This window comes from Cryptosporidium ryanae, assembly GCF_009792415.1.
Source record: "Cryptosporidium ryanae isolate 45019 chromosome Unknown contig_1, whole genome shotgun sequence".
In the NCBI taxonomy this organism is placed as follows: domain Eukaryota; phylum Apicomplexa; class Conoidasida; order Eucoccidiorida; family Cryptosporidiidae; genus Cryptosporidium; species Cryptosporidium ryanae.
In genome coordinates this window covers 65949-85451 of record NW_027125558.1, presented here as the reverse complement: position 1 = coordinate 85451, position 19503 = coordinate 65949, and the positions used below count along the sequence as shown (strand labels likewise).

General features: G+C 31.5%; 6 protein-coding genes across 6 annotated transcripts; 3 read left to right on the top strand and 3 right to left on the bottom strand.

The window, feature by feature from the left end:
- Positions 1–486: 486 nt before the first annotated feature.
- Positions 487–5469, bottom strand: FG386_000031 (uncharacterized protein; the record flags this gene model as incomplete). The annotated part of the gene is made up of 1 exon (XM_067340417.1): positions 487–5469. One exon carries the CDS (start codon positions 5467–5469, stop codon positions 487–489), a length of 4983 nt encoding a protein of 1660 aa, XP_067196292.1.
- A 270-nt stretch (positions 5470–5739) lies between these two features.
- On the top strand, positions 5740–9345 carry FG386_000030 (uncharacterized protein; the record flags this gene model as incomplete). Its single annotated transcript, XM_067340416.1, has 1 exon — positions 5740–9345. One exon carries the CDS (start codon positions 5740–5742, stop codon positions 9343–9345), a length of 3606 nt encoding a protein of 1201 aa, XP_067196291.1.
- A 314-nt stretch (positions 9346–9659) lies between these two features.
- Positions 9660–10379, top strand: FG386_000029 (uncharacterized protein; the record flags this gene model as incomplete). The annotated part of the gene is made up of 1 exon (XM_067340414.1): positions 9660–10379. One exon carries the CDS (start codon positions 9660–9662, stop codon positions 10377–10379), a length of 720 nt encoding a protein of 239 aa, XP_067196290.1.
- Positions 10380–10694: 315 nt separating this feature from the next.
- Positions 10695–12905, top strand: FG386_000028 (uncharacterized protein; the record flags this gene model as incomplete). The annotated part of the gene is made up of 1 exon (XM_067340413.1): positions 10695–12905. One exon carries the CDS (start codon positions 10695–10697, stop codon positions 12903–12905), a length of 2211 nt encoding a protein of 736 aa, XP_067196289.1.
- Positions 12906–12983: 78 nt separating this feature from the next.
- Positions 12984–14591, bottom strand: FG386_000027 (uncharacterized protein; the record flags this gene model as incomplete). Its single annotated transcript, XM_067340412.1, has 1 exon — positions 12984–14591. The coding sequence occupies one exon, from the start codon at positions 14589–14591 to the stop codon at positions 12984–12986; it is 1608 nt and encodes a 535-aa protein (XP_067196288.1).
- Positions 14592–15141: 550 nt separating this feature from the next.
- On the bottom strand, positions 15142–19473 carry FG386_000026 (uncharacterized protein; the record flags this gene model as incomplete). The annotated part of the gene is made up of 1 exon (XM_067340411.1): positions 15142–19473. One exon carries the CDS (start codon positions 19471–19473, stop codon positions 15142–15144), a length of 4332 nt encoding a protein of 1443 aa, XP_067196287.1.
- Positions 19474–19503: the final 30 nt, after the last annotated feature.

Genomic DNA, 19503 nt, shown 5'->3' with positions numbered 1-19503 from the left:
ATGAAATTAATTTACACAACAAAAGTAACGTATATAGATGGGCTTCCTTGATAGGTTGTCTGAATGTCTAGAGAGGGAGCGCGACTTCAAAGGTATTTTAATTCTCCTATTTAACCAACTTGATAATTTATTGTTTAGTACCTGTTGTTTTTAGGCCTTTAGGTAAAACACCTCCATTAGAAAAAAACGAGATATATTTTAATGGAGGAGACAAAATATCGTTTATCTCGGAATTTATTAGAAATGAACTTAACATTGAAGATGATGTTGTAAGTTTGTTGTTTCAATTTCACGCCTAACTTATTTCCTAGTACTTGTATATAAATAGTTGTTTGGAGCCGAATCAAAATGAATATATATTTGATCTATATATGGTAAGTGATTTAAGAAAAAATTAATTTCAACTATTCTTAATTTTCCTATCAGATTTTAAAGAGAGAACACAAGCTTTATATTTCATATTCATTAAAACCTTTATTTCTATAGCTAGTCTATTTCAAAGATCATTCTGAATTTTTCTTCTTGGAATTTATTAATTTTTTCTGTGACTTCGTCTATTTCATTTTTCAACTCTTTTATCTTTTTGTTCACTTCCTCCCTTTCCATTTTAAGTCTATGTAGCTTTGATATGTTTTGTTGATCTTTTCTTTCTGTAGGTAATAATTCTTCAATTTTGTTAATTTGATTTTCAATATCGTGTAGTTTATATATTTCTATTGCCAAATTTATTCTTGGAGAAATCTCATCATACTTTTTTCTTGATTCGCTTCCGTAGAATTCAAATACTGCTAATTCTAGTTCCTTAGCTTTTTCTGCAGTAAAACTTGGGTCCTGAAACAATATTTGGATTTTCTTAGTAAATAACTGAATTTTATCTACTTTCCTGATTAGAATATCTCTTCTTGCAATTAATGGAATCAAAACAGATGATTCCATTAATTTATTAATTTTATCTTTTATATTTTTCTCTTCTTTGTCTTTTTCTTCTTGAGAAAGGGATTTGTATCCTATTGTTTTCTTAAGTTCATCATGATCATTTTTAATTGACAGTATTTCGAGTTCAATTGACAGTTTTTTCTTCTCATAGTTATCCTTCGTTTCTTTTATTAGATCGACTATTTGTCCTTCTGTTGTACTGATAGCCATTAGTATTCTGTTCAAAATTATTTTTTTCGCAGATTCATCATATTGTCTTACTTTATGGTAGTCATCATCTGAAAGTAAGTAATGGGGAATCACGCTTGGAAGGTATTCAAATGATTCATCTTCACCAGTCTTTTTTGAACCGTTGATTATTTCGTTCATAACGGAGTCCATTGCGGCAAGAGTACCAATCGGTACCAATTTTCTTGATAAAGGAATTGCGTCGAATTTTCTCATCTTCAAATCAAGCGAAGATCTCATTTGACTTATTTCACTCAATAGCTTTTCTTTCTCTTCCAATACATGTTTCATCATTTGAATAACTCTCCATCTTAATTGAATATGCTCCCACTCAAAATGCGACAATATAACGGCAAGAATGTTTGAAAACGCCTTTTTATATGGCAATTCAATGAATGAGGTGTAGGCTTTTACTCTATTGTAATCATAATATTGAAAAGAGCCAACTGTGTTCAAATTTAATTGCAATAACAATTGATTTATTTCGTCTAACTCATTTAATTTATTAAGTAATTTTTCTTTAAACATTCTTAAAATAGTTTGTGCTTCAATAGGTATTTCTCCTTTAGTTGGATCTTCACTACAAAACTTCTCTTTCTCCGCTTTCAGTTCGTTTTCAGACATAACATCTAATGAATCAACATTTTCATTATATTTGTACTTATACTTTCTTAAATTTGAAAACAATTCTTCAGTTGTATAACTTTTCCCGTTCATATCACAACTTAATGCTGGCCTCGTAACAACGTAGTCCAGTTTTTCTAAGTCCTCTCTATGTTGTATTTCATGAGAGATTGTTAATTTTTCGTTAAAATTAAGTATCCAACCCGTTGCTTCGTACAAAGTCTGAAGTTGTTCTGCTCTGTAGATTGCAGATTCAGAAATATCAGATATTTTGTAATATTCAAGGTCCCTTTTTAGCTGATCTTCAAATATTTTTTCCTCTAAATTCAAATACTTCTTCTCTTGCTCGATACTTTTTTTCAAAATATTTTTTGAATTTCTAATAAATTTTATCCTATTAGAGTATATTTCTTGCATATCTTTTTCAACTATTTGAGGCAGTTTGTTTTTTTCATCATTTAACCGTTTCAATTCATTTTTAAGCTCTGATTCCTCGACTTCTGCTTTGCTTATCATTTCAGAGGCCCTACTTAGCATTGCCTCAAAACTCGGATCAGTTTGAAACTCATTAATCAAACTTTTTCTATATTCATAATCTGCCTTAACTCGCTTTAACAAAAGGTATCTTTCTGAAGCTCTTACGTATTCTTCTACAAGAGCTCTTGCCCTTATTTGTAATTGTAGTGCCAATGCAGTATTGTAGCTCTCTGCCCAAGCAACATGAAAGTCATTTTGAACTTTGGTCAAGAATGAGTTTATTCCAACCAATTGTTCATTTAGTTTGCTGTTCAGTATTATAAAACGATTTTTAAATTCACTGAGGGCTTTATCTATATTTCTCATTTTTTCAATTCGAGAGTCTTCTTCCTCTTTCGATTCAAAATCAGGATATACAGGATAAAGATCTTCATCCTCTCTACTGCAGTATTCTAAATCAATTATTATTGGGCCATCTTCTTCTCTCATTTTTTTTATATCTGATTTTAATTTTTTTCTCCTTTCTAAGTGTTCGTATCTAAGGTTCTCTATAACAGATTCATGTTTTTGCAACAAAAGCAAACTGTCTATTTTCATTTTCAAGTAAACTCTTTCTTTATTACTTAACTCTGCTTGCCATTCTCTTGATATTTTCTTATATTGAGGAAGCTCTTTTTGCTTATCATCACCTTGAATTGTAAATTTAACGACATCTACATAATTTTCAAGTTCACCTTCTGCCGTCCTTATATTATTACGTAGATCTTCAATTGATTGTATTTCATTGGCCCAGTCCTCCTTTAACTTATCTGTTTCCATTAAATAATTTTCCAAAAATATATTATTAGACTTTTCCACACCTCTTGAGTTCATACTATTTATATATCGCCTTATCTTTTTTTCGCAATTTAGTTCATAGTTAACAAGATCTGCAAATTGTGATTTTAAAATATTTATAATTGAATTGCCGTGAGAATCTAAAGAGGAATCTTCAAAATGTGCCTTCCATTTTTCCAGTCTTCGAGTATCAAGGTGTTGATTTTCATATGGTGCTTTGTTAAATCTGTCATCAATATTAACTATTATATTAATTAATGGATTTTGAACTGGACTCTCTCTTATCAATCCTATCAATTTAGATTCAGTACTATAATTCTCACTACTTAATTCAGTATCAATAGTAGATTTTATTTCACGACTATTGTTTAATTTTCCCTTTTTTATTGAATTAGGTTTACAAAAAGATGTTATATTTTCAACCATTCTCTTCGGGTCACCCATATAGTCCATCTGAGGATAAACTTTAACGGGGAATCCATTTTCTAAAGCCTGAATATTCTTCTCAAATACTATTAATAAGGTTGAGATGCAATTCTCTTCTAGCCTTGCGTCTTCTGGGAATAGGAATACATCAGGAATATCTAGATATGGATCCTCAATATCTATTAACTTAATGTGCTCATGCCCAATACTTCGAATTACTAGTTTTAACCACTCTATATGCCTTAATATGAATCTTTCAAATACACCTTTACAGAACTTTGCCTGACTTACGATTCCTTCTGATCCAAGTTCAATATTATATGGTTTAATATCTGGCTCTCCAGGAACTCTTTCGTTCCTCAACTTATTGAGGGTTTCAAAACACTTATCGGATAATATACTCTCTTTTTTCTCCAGATTTGTTTCTTTTCGAATAGATTCATCTGAAAAATAGTATGGAACTATTTCTAAAGGTAAATCCTGTGAATTAACAAGTGGGGATATTTTTGCCTCATACACAATTGCCATCCACTCGCGTTTTCTATCATTAATAAGATTGTAAAGCGACTTCACCAATTTGTTTAATATTTTTTTGTCGTGGTTCAATGGTGCTATAAAATTCAGCTTTCCTGTTAACTTAAATTTAAATTCATCATCTTCTTTAATAGTATTTATTCCCAAGTATTCGTAATACTTATTAAATACTGTTTTGCATGCATTTTTCAGGTTTTTTGTTCTTTCGTACTGATTTCTTCCCTCTATTATTAATCCATATTGGTTATTTGGATTATATGAATAATATTTGTCACCATTTGGAGCTACATGAACTTTATAAGCAAGGGGTCTCAACAAATTAATGCATTGGGAAACAAATTTATCCTCAAATCCTCGACTAGGTTCAAAATCACCTTTAATTATGGGCTTTTTAAAAACTCCATCTCTTTTTCTAATCATCCAATTTGTGTCAAATTTGTAGTTTATTGACTGATTTTCTATCCACTCTAAAATTGCATTCCATTCATCCTCAAATGTTGGAATTGACCCAAATGGTAATGATTCCTCTGATTTTTCACCAAGTGAACTGTCTAAACCGAATAAGCTTTTAAGTTGATTATAATTTGATCTTCTAAAATTTTTTTTCGACTTATCACTACTAACTAATGCATCAAGGAATGAAAACATATCTTCAGGGCTTTCATTTGAAAGAAAAACTGATAAACCTTTTAGATTATGCTTTCTTATTAAATCTTTTACCTGTTTTTGCTTTTTTCTTCTTATTTGGCTAATCAATTGAGGGGTGTTGAATAATGAATATTTATAATCTGAAAAGATCAAATATAATATTTTCTGAACTGAGGCTTTATCATATGCCATAATGTTCTCTTTTTTGTCCTCTTGTATACTTTTTGTTGAATCCTCAGATTTTATAGAGCCCTCATATAATTCAATTTTGGGAATATCTTTGGCTTCTTGTTCCACTGCTTTTCTCTTCTTCAAAAATTTATCAGAAGCATTAATACAAAATCTAGATACACAGTAATTAATATCATTGCCTTTCCTTAACATGATTTTTCCATGGGTTATTCCTTTCCTTTTGTTTTCTATTATATTAAATAATGTTTGCATACATTCTTTAGCCAGTGCTTTCCTCACTTTGTTTATATTATCAAGGAAAATGTCTGTATTAGTTTGATCAACACATGATTTAAAGATTTCGACCTTATTTATCCCTTTCACCATAACCCACTCACTGATTCTTAGTTCTGTCTCTATGATCTCACACAATAAATTATTTGCCTTGTTGTAAAGATTACCCTCACTAAATTCATTACATCTTGCTGTATCAATAAAATAATTAGAAGTGAATATAATATGTGACAAAAATACAAATATGTCAAGTAATGTTGCTACAAATTTGTACTTATATTTATAAAAATTCATGTTTGTTTATTTCTTTATTGTTTCATTAATCTAAAATTTTGTTAATAAATCTAAATTTTTAAACCGCCAGAGTCATGCCGCCTAACAGTGGTTACTCAAGCATGGGCCTTTATGAATTCCTGATAAAAAGATTAATAATAGGAAAAAAAGATCGCAACATTAAATATATAATACTCAGAATATTTCAATAGAAGCATTAGTAATTTGTTTAGTTTATTATTATGGTGATACATTCAGAGATAGTTTAGACCTTGAAACTTTTTTTTTAAGATGAATCACACCTTCAAATATTTATTTATAGTTATTTGTTTTGTGATTTTTTTAAATGGAAATGAATGCGCAGACCTTGTGCTAACACTAGACAATTTGATTAAATTGGGATATAGTGAAGATGATTTCAACCCACTTTTCGTCGAAGAATTAAACGATATTAAAAAAAATCCAGACTTGAAAAAAAAGGATAAATTTTACACAAGACTTAGAAGTGGTCAATGGTTCGCTCTCAGACAACAGGTTGAATACGAGTCATCTGAACTAGGTTTAAAGAGAGTTGTAGGTGCTCTTCCAGTTAACCCATTTGTTGGCGGAATATTCACACCCTCAATTAGTGAAATAGAGTTGGCAGATAATATTTGCGAGGCATTAATGGAGATGAGGAGCAAGGGCCTTGCAGATAAAATAGGCTTAAAGATAGCAAAAGATGGTATAATACGCCAAAAGTTTTGTGAAGAAGCAGCTGCACTTTATTTTAATGGTTTGAGACAAAGACCAATGACAGTTTCACAAAAACAGAATGAAGCAGAGAAACTTGGAATAATTGAGTATTTAGACTCGAGCATTGATTTTATTCCTGGATCTTTAAAACTTCCAGTTAGAGATTTGGGTGCAAGACCAAAAGTAGGTGGTAGATTTTCTGGCTTAACAAATTACCAAGAGGCAGAATTAATCGCAAAACAGACATTAATACGTAACTTTGTACATATTGTAAAGCTATTACATCTTGATACATTAAGAAAGGATCCATTAAGGCTGAGGGAATATTTTCCAGGAACAATATCTCAGATTAGACATGCACTTGATAGTGATAATCCAGAAATTGTTGCAGCGAGACTATTGCAACTTGGCCCAACCTCGGATGTAATTGAGGAATTTATAAATAATCACAGAGGAAGAAGAGACTTATTGTTAATGAAAGTACCTAAAAAACAAAAAGGAAGGTTTTCAATAAGGACTCCAAATGATGACTTGTCTGATTTAGTTTCAAATGCTGACTTTTCAAACATATCATTAAAAACTTTGGAAAATTTGGCATATAAACATGTAGCTCTAACTCCAATGATTAAATCAGCAGTTAAGCAACTATTTGAATTTATAGAAAAGGAACGTGATGATGATAATAACTTGTTCGTTCCAAATATAGTAAGTATCATAAACTTACTTCCAGAACTTGTTAAAGCTGAATTAAAAGTTTTTCTTGAACTTAATTCTAAAAAAAGTACTGAGAGAATAAATACTATTGAAAAGATTAAATCAATGATTAAAAATCTTCAACCTGTGGTACGAACATTTAATAACTTTGACGAAGAGGAAATCAAGGCTCAGATAAAAGATACAGTTGGTTCCCAAAATGAATTAAATTACTATAGCAGAACTATTTCAAGAATCATTCTCACAATGTTGGAACGCAGAAAAATGAAGATTAAAGAAAACGATCCAGATGAAATAGTTTTGTTGAGCAATGAGCCATCTGTTTCTCTGAAATCTTTAATTGACATTTTTAAGACAATGAATAACAAATCTTTGGCCGCAATTGTTGAACATATTGAGAAGGTAGTTCCTAACTTTACAAATAAAAATATGCACAGTGAGGCAACACCTCAACAGAAACAAGAGATTTTAGCACTTATTAAAATACCAGCTTCACCAGAAATTTCAAAACAGTTATTTAGTGAATCTATTTTAAGATCTTTACTTGTAGAAGCAATACCAAATCAGGGGGGTTTACTAGATAGATTTGTAAAAGGATTTTATATACTAATGGGTGAGACAGGTGTTCGTCTACAGTTGTATTTAAGGAATGGATATGATACACAAAATCTTGAAGGAGAAATACAAAGAAGAAGGGTATTTCCAGAGGATAATTTAAGACATAATTCAGTACATTGGTTGGAGGCAATAACTAGCTTACTTGATGATACCTTATTTAATTATGAATTGGCAACTAGAAGGCTGCTTCAATATTTGAAAGAATGCAAATTAGGTATTAAATTTGGGTCTAGTGAACAGGATTTGAAAAAAACTGTATCTGAGATTGACAAAGGGTATTTACAAAAACTTCTGGATAACATGGATCAGATTAAGTTAACAGAAAGAAAAATAAACGCTTTGTTTTTGGGTGAAAAAGGTAATTCATTAATATTACCAAATAGAAGACATCATCTGATAAACTATATATTTAACAAAGATGGAGATTCTCTGTATAGAATTTTGATTGAGAGAAAACACTACCAGGTTTTATTAAATATTGTTGAGTTGCTTGAAGAAATTCAACTTCCTAAAAAAGAAGAAGTGGAAATTGAGGGACCTTATTGGGATAGAACAAAGAATGAGTGGGTAAATGCGGACAAACTAATGAAAAATGAAGTTGAGGTCAAAGTTGAACCTCAAAAGGTAACTGATTTACCAATAACACGTGAACAAGAATGGGAGAGAATTGCACTATTTAGTAAATGGTCAGAATTTGTAAAAGGAATTCCAATAGAATTTATTCCACATGGGTACAAATTTTCATTTGGACTATATTCAAATTTTATAAACTTTTGTCAAAGAGGTATTAGGGAAATTGCATATAGGTTAATAGTTCGTGATAAAGGGACCAATACTGAGCCTGAGGGTAAGTACTGGGAATATCTTCCGAGGAATAAATATTCAGTAGTAATTAAGGCAGATAACTCCAAAGATAGAGAGGAGAAAGTTTTGTCATTTTGTAATGCAGTTTATATTTCAATTTATGGTGAGAAGGGGGTTCCAGATGAATATAAAAAGGAACTCCCAAGAACATGGTCTAAGGAAACAGATAAATATGAAAAAGAACAGTTCATTACACCTCAAGAAAAACAAAAAAACAAATGCCTCATTCTGGATAATGTAAATGAACAATGGGCATTTATTGCTAAAGAAGCAAGAAAACCTGGAATACTCATGGCACCTAATCTTCCAACTGACAGTTCACTTCTAGGTGATGTCTGGAGAAATCTATACATAGAGAAGCAATTGGCAACGAGTTCCGTTGACAAGGTTGAAGATAAAATATCAATCCTTTCAATTATGTGTGTTGAGGCTCTGAATACTCTGAAGTTAAAAAAGAACTATTATGGTCAGGAGTTGTACAAAATCGTGTATGATAATGAAGATTCTATAAGTACTTTCTGTCATGACAGTGCTAGAAGGTGGTTTAAAGAATGGCCTTCAGAGGTTTCAGAAGAAATTTTGTTAATGAGGAAATCAACCGATTCCAGAGGAAGTAGGGAAAGGTTGATGAAATCCTTTGATAGAAGTTACTTGAAGAAGAAAAAAGTCAAATCTGAAGAAATAAGACCTGGTTATTCAACAACAAAGAAAACCATTTCTCCTATTGTCCTTGAAGACTTTGGGAAAACACTAAAAGAGAAGAAAAAAGTGTTATCAACAGATATACCTGCGGAGCTAGATGATAAAAATAATCCCATTAGAAATGGAAAAAATAGAACCCATAATCTAGATAATGAAGCAACATATAGTTCAACTTATGAAAATACGCCGGAAGATACAAAAAATTCAAAAATCAAAAACAAAATATCAAAAGAAGTATTAGATATAATAGGTAACATTAATTAAGAGATAATTTTCTTAGGGTCTAAATAATTTAAATATATCTAACATCTCCTTTAATTTTCTAGTTAATTATTTGGGAGTCTAATGTATAATCGAATAGACCGTGGAATTCGTTACATATAAATTGAAAAAATTCTCGATAATGAATATATATATACATATTCATTTATTTACATTTTAAATATTTAATATAAATAAGTTTTTTGTTACTTTTGCCTTCTATTTTGTGTGATTAGGGTGCATGAACACACAAGACATGTATGTAATAAATCACAGAACTATTTTTTGCTGATATGTGAGAAAAGAACACAATTATAATGGAATTTTGGAATGATATTTATTCAGAAAAAATATCCAGAAGAGCTTTTATTCCAGGTAAATCTAACGATGAAGTCAAAGAAATATTGAGTTATAACTCCTACGAAGAACCAAACAAACAACGAAACTATGAATATTTTAGGAATGGTCTTTCATCAGAGAAGACACATGGGGTTCTCAACTCTAATGAAAAAGGAAAAAGAGAGGTCAATAATTTGAATGGTAAAAAATATTTTTCACATGAGGTGAATTTAAAAAAAGGACAAACTGTTCTTAAGAGAGATTTGGTGTTTGATACATCTGCCGGTTGCTGTGTTCCCATTTATACCAGAAAAGCCGGGTGCGCGAGAATGAAACTAGACATTATTGACTATGGAAGAGCTGAAAATTCTTTGGGTTTTGCAGGAATAATAAACAACGCTTGTCCTAAAGGGCATTTTAATAATAACATTGAAATAAGAAAAAACTTTAGTCAGCACTTTATTGGTTCATCTACAAATATAATTGGAGACGTTAAGGGGGATTCGGGTCTAAAATATGAACATACCTCGAAGTTGTCCAAAGTTAATATTAGTTCAATGAACTTTGAAGATAATTACTGTATGCCGAACGATAAGAGTTCAGACAAAACCTTTAGAAAGATAAGGCATTCACACGGGGAAAATTGTAATGGTAGTCACCTCGCATTTACAAATGGTTTTCTAACTTTAAAATCATAAACAATTTTTGTTAGTTGAGATAGTTTATTATTAAATAAATCAACTATTTTATTCGGTAGAATAGTAGAAACGAATCATTATAACCGAAAAATGCCAAAACTTATACTTACTTATAAATTTACAGATAATGCTAGTCTAACTTTTTTACATATATTTGGATATTTTTTTGTTAAGCTCTTGTAGTTTCAAATAATTAACCGCCAGAGGATATAATCGTGTCTATTTGACTCCCTCGATGCATATATAAATATATATGTATATATTTTGGCCGATTAAACTTTTTTTTTGTGAAAGAAACTCTTATGAGATTCCCTGATGTTTTGCAGGTTTAATCTGAGAGCTTCTTTTTTCGCTTTTTTTCTGTTGGTTATCCTCCTTTTTCCCATAAGTTACAGTTTTGCAGAGTCGAATGATATATCAGAAATATCTAATTTGGTGTATTATAGTTTAAATAGTTCGTTGTCGATATGTTTTTTTGAGAATAGGGAAGAGGCAGCACTTTTAGAAGATGAACTTGGAATTATATTGACAGTCACAGAAGCTGATAAAGGTTACCAAGCGTTGGTTTTGATTTGTAAAGCAACAGTAGATTCGAAAATAGAGGGCTTATTCAGTAAAAAAAGTAAATTTGGAACTTGTTTATCAGAACAATATGTTGTTCATATAAAAAAATACTTAAGTTTGAACCCTGGAATTAGGTTGAGAACGTCATTTAAGCATATTAATGAGGTCATAAATAAGGGTGATATAGATATATTTGAAAAGAAAGGTTTGGATGGAAAAGTAGTAGAAATAAGAAGAGGATTTTTGTTCAGAGCTCAAAATGTAACCGAAAAATGTGAAAATATAGATAATAGTAACAAGGAAAATTTAAATGTGATTGAAAATATTAAAAAAGTTGCAACTGACATATATGCACATTCGTCTAGTGCAACATTAGATGAAAGTCAGGACGGTAAGCCGGAAGTGGATCAAGGTGACAAAATGTTTGGAGAACTGTGTAAAGAACTTTCTCCAGAAGAATTTGTGGATGCAGTTAGGTTCCAAAATACATTTTTTCTTCCAGATGTTGTTTATTTAAAGTTATCTGTTCTTTTAAGAAGAGTGATAAAGAGGATGGAACTTTCCAGGTCTGCAGAAGAGACTTTATCAATTATATTACCTGGAGTCGGAGGCTTAGTTGTTTCTGACTCTCGTTGTGAAGAAGCAATAAGAACTTCGCTTGTGAGTGGTGAATTGATTACGCCTGGTATTGGTTCAAATGAGATTCCAATTTTATGTAAAAAATTGCAAGTTTGTATGACAGAACAGATTTTTCATGAGTCTGTCTTAGTGGCAATCACAAAGTCTAAAAGATACGTTGAATTTGTTTTGAAGAGAAATAGGAGTTACATGTGGGAAATACTTTCAAAAATGTCAGGAGTGCTTGGAAATATTAATGGGTTAAGAGCGTATCAACTTTGGATGGAACTCGAAATCTTGATTAAACAACTAAACCCTGAGGAGGATGTTTTACATTCTGATCTCCCAAAGGAAATGATATTACTTACAGAGTTAATTAATGACTCAAAATCACCAACAGTTGAGTGTACAATTTCATTGATGAAGATTGGAACTTCCTATGAAATAAGACTGTCACAGGTATCGGAAGTTGCAAGAATATGTAATCGAATAGTTTCTGATTCCTCAAGTTTTTTATCTTCAGATGAACTTAGACTCATCTCTGATACAACTATACTTTCTAGAATATCAGATTGGATAATAGGGACTTTTATACTTGAGAAGCATATTCCTCCAGGTGTAACAAAACCGGCAGCATGTATGTATCTTTCAGCAATTACTTCCCCTATGGATTATTCTACAATAACTAACTTCCTTTGGCCTAAGGTTGTATTTGCTATTGCCTCCTCATCTTCATCTGCTCTTTCATTTACTACAAAGTCTGTTGATCCGGAAAATTGCAGAAAAGCACTAGAAAAAATTATTAAAAAAATAGGTGATAAATTACAGCTGAATATAGATGAAACATGTGGTAAGATGGCTACTTGCATCCTAAATGGTCGTTTAGGAAGAATTAATATAGATGATACAATAAACAATGCTTTAAGTCAAAGTACGCAAGTTTTATTTGGTGACCCAGGAACAAACTCCGCATCCTTAAGAGTCGCTAGATTTATATTTGAATCAAAGGCTCCATCTAAAAGCAAGAAAAGAGGATTTTCAAAATTATCAGCACCATTAAGAGGTTCTGTGCTATTTGCCCATCTTCACGCAATAATGCCAGGTGGTTTCAGTGTAAATGATATAGTAAAATTCGTGCACAGCTTTACAAAGGAATCTCCTCCATATGGCCCTGTAAAAAAGTGTTTTAAATCATTGCTAAAGTACATACCTGTTTTTGTTGCCGCTGACAAGGATGTAAAATCAATATGTATTGATGCATTTGGACCCTGGATTATGCCAGATGTCCTTGTTTCTGATGTTTTATTGTCCCATAATAGTGTTGAAAATGATTATATAATTTAATTCTTAAAGATAAAATGTATATTATCAAAATTAATTTTTTGTTATTTATTTTCTAAATCTATATTGTTCTTATTTATTTTATGATTCTTCATTTTCTGTAGGGTATGGTGTTTTCTCAAAGAATTCTGGAGGAAGTCCAGATACATCTAGTTTGTCAAGTTCCTCCTGAGTTTCACTGTCAATAATTTCCTTACCTTGCGCTGGTATCTCTGGTTTTGCACTATAGCTTCCCTCTTCTTTTAGTAAAGAGGTTTTTATAGATACACCAACAGGATGTAATTTCGATTCTGTTCTATCTCCAACCTTGCTATGTTTACTGAATGAGGAAAGTTCAAAATGTGTATTAAACCTTAGTTTTTTTTTTGGTTTAGCTGGGTCCATTTGTGTCTTTAAAATAGATTTCCTTGGTTCAGAATCAGGTTGAACAAAAATTTCTTTAAAGGGTAAAATCCTTTCCTGAAGCTTTTTGCAAACATTTTCCAACCTTCTTTGCCTTTCAGTTGTATCATCTTGATTAATTGGCTCTACAAACGAAACTATTTTCCTAACTATTAAGTCTTCGCAAAATCGAATGCAATTTGAAATTAATTGATCAGGTATTGTTATATCTGGTTCAAATGTCAACGAAACTAACGGTCTTGAATCCCATATAAATGTTGGCCTTCTCTCATTAGTTAACTCTTCTAGGTCTATTTCTAATAAAGTGTCAATGGTTTCATTCCAGTCAATATTTGCATATGTAAAATCATGTGCAATCCTAGATGAAAATGCTAACAATAAATTTGAATTTACTGTTTTCTTTAAAGATTTATTATAATCCTCTATAACTATCTCATAAGAATTGAATTGTGATGGATTCTTTAATTTAAAGAGCAACATTGTAAATATAATTGCAGCCAATAACTGAACAGAGTCTACGCTAATGAAACGAATACTTCTCATAAATAAAAATTCGTTAGGAGTTGGACTCCCAGACATCAATACGAATGCCCACTCTCCACGTCGAGGAGCTCTTGTAGGAGAATCGATACTATACAATAAACGACTTCTCGAGACAATATAATTCCATATGTGAATTCCTTCGATATCTACGTAAACATGCTTCCCTAATTTACCAGTAAATGGAACAAGCTCATGGTATTTATTCGCTTCGTACTCTTCAATTAATTGACTTACAACTGATTCAGGTATTGTAGATTTTTTAAAAAAGTGAAATGCTTTTTCCATTATATCTCTTAAAATGAAAATTGACCCAACCCATTTCCCGTTGAATACTTTTATTACTGCTTTCATGCAAATATATCTAAACAATATGTCAATTGTTTCCTTTGTAGGATTTGGCTCACATTTTATAAGATCTGGATAGACGTAGAAATAGTTGAATGCATTTAAGCACTGGCTATTAAGTTCGATAGGATATTCAGCCTTCATAAAGGCTTGAACAGGTGGAGCATTCTCAGTATATTGCTTTGATATTGTGATATTATGACCCATTATTTCCTCTTTTGTTGTTAGTATTATATCATCCCAAAGTTTTTTTCTCAGCATTGCGGAATTGTAATTATTAACCACTGAGATCTTTGCTCCACGCTTTGGTTTTTCAGTTACTTCAGGTATAGCTGCCCCAGAAACAAATCTGGACGCAATTTTAGATATCCTTGAGATCTCAGGAAGTAACTGCGTCATTACATTTCTGGTTCTATTTTTCTCATTTGTGTTTGCATGTACATTGTTGAGGGAACAAATAAAATAAAGAAAACAACATAAAAAAGGAAAAATGAACTTCATTTTTGTCATGGTGTATGTAGAATTATAATCAAATACCTTATTTTATCTGTTCATTATATTTCTTAATTCTATACAAATTATATTTAAACCTGTTACTAATATAAAACATGACGATATCACGCGCCAATTAAAGTGATGCATGTTTTCCTTCTATGAGCACAAGGTGACGCTTTAATATTGTAAATTTGTAAATAACATAAAAAAATTATAACGAAAAGAGATTTAAATGACTACTCTAATCTTAATTAAATTTGGAACAAGTTCATAAATACGAATAAATTTTAATTAAATTATTTAGTTAACTAATATTTAAACACAAATATAAATAAGATTTTTATTAATATAACTATCTACTTTAGTATTGTAAACCTAAATTTTAACATTGACTCTAAATATAATGGACTAATATAGTACTTCCTCTATTATCTATAATAGTTTTGAATAAAACTTACGAACCAGAAAATATATTTTTTCCCAACTCTTTTTCAAATTGCATACAAATTAATGGGAAAAAAGTTTTGCTTATAACAAATTCTTTATTCTTTTTAATTATGTGTCTCTTAAAGCTATTTACGCATTGTGATTCTGAGTTAATATTTCCATTTAAAAAATCCTTGGAAATTTCACAAATCTGATTCATAAAATCAGCAACAAAAATACCATTAATATATGCAGCTGTTGCAATAGAATCAGCAATTAAATCAAGTTCATCTTGTCTACTACCTGCACAGTATATTTGGTCATCAGTTGAAGATCTTTTTTTAATATATTGCTTCATATATTTTTTATACCCAGAAAGTGGAGTTTTAGGAGTATTTCTGCGGAGATATACTGATCTTAACCAAATTCTGTACGCAGCTTCAGGTGGAACAAAATGACCGTCCATTCTTAGACATCTATATACAAACCTTGCACCTCTCATTAGATCTTTTTCTGATACTGAAAGTCCTACATTGTAACCATCACTTGGTAAACAGTTAGCTTTTATTTTATAAAACTCTGCGGATTTAATAACGTTGTGAATTACTTCAATTGAAGGAACTAATTTTTTCCTCTGATTCTTCGTCTCTACTTTAGTTTCTAAATCTATTGGTTTTTCCTTATTATGATAAGTTTCAAATATATTTTCCACACGATTAGCACCATTTATATAATCGTTAATCATATTTAAATTTTGTGAAGCGTCAAACTCATCTTCATCATCATCTATATGTATATGTCTTATCCTTTCAAGTAACTCTTCTTTTGACAGAGGTTTGGACCTAGGAATATCTGGAATTTTAACCAATCTTACAACGTTTTCTTGTTCTTTATATACTGGGGATTTATCACTGTAGATATTTGCTACCCTATAATTCGCCCCTAAAGCATTGTATCTCGTAACCGGTATCTTCATGAAAGTATCCATTCCGACAATGTTACCTTTTCCAGACAAATTTGTGTCACCTAAATCAAAAAATATTCCCTTTTTGTAATCCTCCCTATGTGGAATTTTGTATTTTGTGGTTGGATTTAGTTTGTAAGAAAAACGTTTGGCATTTGCATCAAATATTTTGCGTGAATAAAAAGGAGGCTTCAATTTAGAATTGATAAACTCATTAATATCTCTACTATATTCATTATTCGAGGTTGGTATTTCAATTTCTTTATTTATGTATTTTTTCCAATCACCTTTCTTTTCATTTATTTGAGGGTATTCTAATGGAATATCGTCTTCGTCTTTCTCAACAATCTCTTTATATTGCATTAACCTTATTTTTGGAATTACTGTGGTTTTTATTGGCTGTTTCAATTGAATCATTTTAACTATGTTCTGTGTATCTTTTTCCCTTTTAAATTTGAAATTTGATAATGAGTCACTCTTTTTAATGGTTCTACCTTTTGGATCAAATTGATTCCTCACTGGATGATACCCTACTGCAGAATTAATTTCTCTATGCATATCTGTATCACTGGAAAAACGTTCTATCTCTATAAGAACTTCAGAATCAACTGGAACCAATCCAACCCAAATACCTCTTGTTGCTGAAACTGACATATCAAATGCTATTGAATCACATATTTTTTTCAGATCAAAAGTGAAAGGGGCCAAATATCTATATTTTACAAGGTCGTTTAAACAAAAGAATAAGATATTAGAGTATTTTTCCAAGCTTTCTTGAGGCACTTCCAATTCTCTTCCATTTACTATATCTATGTTCAACTTGTTGTATGAGTCAGGCAAATAATAGCCTCTTCTAAGCCAATCAAATAAGGAAGAGTATTTTTGAGAGCTCTTAATCAACTTAATTAACTGCCTCCATTGCTTTTTCCTTTCGAAGTACATTATTGCAGTAGTATCGCAAAATATCGCCAATGCTGATGCAAGGTCTGTATGAATTTGTTGTAATTCAGGATTTGACTCCACTATTTTCCAAGAAGATTGAATACAATTAATCGCCATATCTTGGTAACATTCGTGACGAGGACGCCAAGTTGAGTGCCTATATTTTAAGTAATCAGTTGGCATCTTTTGACTCAAGAATATTGCGTTTACAGTGCCACTATCATCTTTTTTTGCTAGTTCACGTGAATTAATAGAACTTTGATATATAAACTTCCATTGTTCCTGTGCCTCTAAATCACCTTCCAGATCAGGTAACTTCGGGTCTTCTGCCTCTGGGAATGGGTTATCCGGGAATACTGTCTTAACTCTATATTTTATTAGATCGACCTCATCAAGTATAAACGGGCACTGAATTGCATCCTCAAAATATTCTTTCACTGCTTCCATACAAAGTGATTGCTTAATTGGGTCTGCTAATTCCGGAAATTCATCAATATTCTCTGGCGTAATCCCCTTCTCAAGCAATTTTTTGGAAATTAACTTGGAAATAGACCACCTATATATGTATTTGTTTTGCTTTCCTGAACTCCTGTTATCACTTGAATAGTAATTAGTTCCTCTCTCATCAAAAATATCAATTTTGTTAAAAATTTGTCTCCTTCTAGATTCGGAGAAAATATGAATACACTGATTATACATACCAAATGGATCATCTGAAAATAGGAACATTGATTTCGGTGGATTTACCACCCCATCCAAAAAACTATTAATACCTATATTGAAAAAAAGAAACCCATCCGCCTGTTGTTTTATTTTTTGCCATTGAATATTAGTAAGAGCCTCTTCGATTCTTGGATAAACTCTATAATTTGTCAACTTTTCCCAGAGAATAATAGAAGCTTGGATTCTCCAGCTAATGTTATTTATTTGCTTCGATCCGTGCAATGACCTTTGTTTATTTAAATTAAAAGTATCTGGAATAGAGTCAGATTTTCCAACACTCATTCCAGGATCCAACAACTGTAGGGGCCCGATTAGTGGAATATTTCTTGGTACTGCGAATGAATCCCGAGTCATTCCGAAATAAAGTCCTGCAGCGTCTCTACAGAATGAATCAGGCTCTGATAATTCTATAGTATAATAATATTCCCACTCCTCTTGATCCTCAGGTTGATCAAATCTACTATTTCTTGTGTTAAATTTCCCCCCAAAAGATATGCCCTTGCGTTCTTGTTCTTCTACTTTGTGCTTAAGAGCATTTAGACAGTTGATCTCAAACTCATTATAATTTAGAGAAGAAACAAACCCATAAGGTCTTGGGTCTATTGAAAGTTTTCCGTAAATACGATCATATCTTGGATTAGATTCTTGATCGATTTTGTGTTGTTCTACTATTCGGCTCCATTGGCTAATTCTCAAAATTCTGTACTCCATCAAATTAAGTGCTGTCAACGAAGGTGGTATAGTCCTGCTTGCCTTCTTGTTAATCTCACTAATATTTAGTTTCTCTATTTCAGATCCATATATATTATACTTCTCTGAAATTTCAAGGGGATTTGAATAATAAATAATTTTTGCATCTGTACAGAATATGTTCAATACTACATTCTTTTCCTCAAGTCTTGAATAGAAGGAATTGAGTGTCTCCTTGCAGGCATCATCGAAATTTTCCTCTTCAATCCCTTTTACGAAACTATCCGGAGGAAAATATGGAAGGTATCTGCCCTTTTCCTGTTCTTCTTTTCCAAAAATTCTATCTCTTCCATCCTCCAAGTCAAGGGAATGCAAGTGTACAATCGCCGACCATTGTCCAATTCTAACTCTTTGCTGATCAATACATGTTAATGAAGAAATTGGAAATCTTTGTCTCTCATAATCAGTTTTAACTTTCATTTCTTCAAATAACATTGCAGGGTTGAAAAACATAGTCGCTGCATCGTGACAAATACTTCTTATTGAACCCGGATCATATGTTTGAATAGTTATACTCTTATGGTGAATTAATCTTCTTATGGTATGTGGGCACTTTTGGATAAATTCTTCCTGACTCACTGTTGGGTAAATAAAATTAATCTCTTTCCAAAGTGAGTTAACTTCATCAATAATTTCTGGAAGTCCTCTGACCTTTATTCTTGGTGGAAACACGTCCTCCTTTTCTTCGTCTATTTCAAACTCGCATTTTAATACTTCTACTATTGAATACCATTGACTCTTTGATAAATGATCCGCTAGTGCAGGATATGCCTTATTTATTTTCTCTATTTTTTGATCATATTGTTCAACGTAATCCCTTAGCGTACTCCAGTTATACGTTTCCTCGGGAAGGAGTGGTGGAAGTCCTGATGCAACAGGTCCCTCATTTATTTTAGAACCATTTGTGTGCGAAGAAATGAAAAAACAGACAAAAATAACGATAAACTCAAAACCACAACAAATGATATGATATTTATGCATGTTATAATGTTTCTAATTCAAAACAATGTA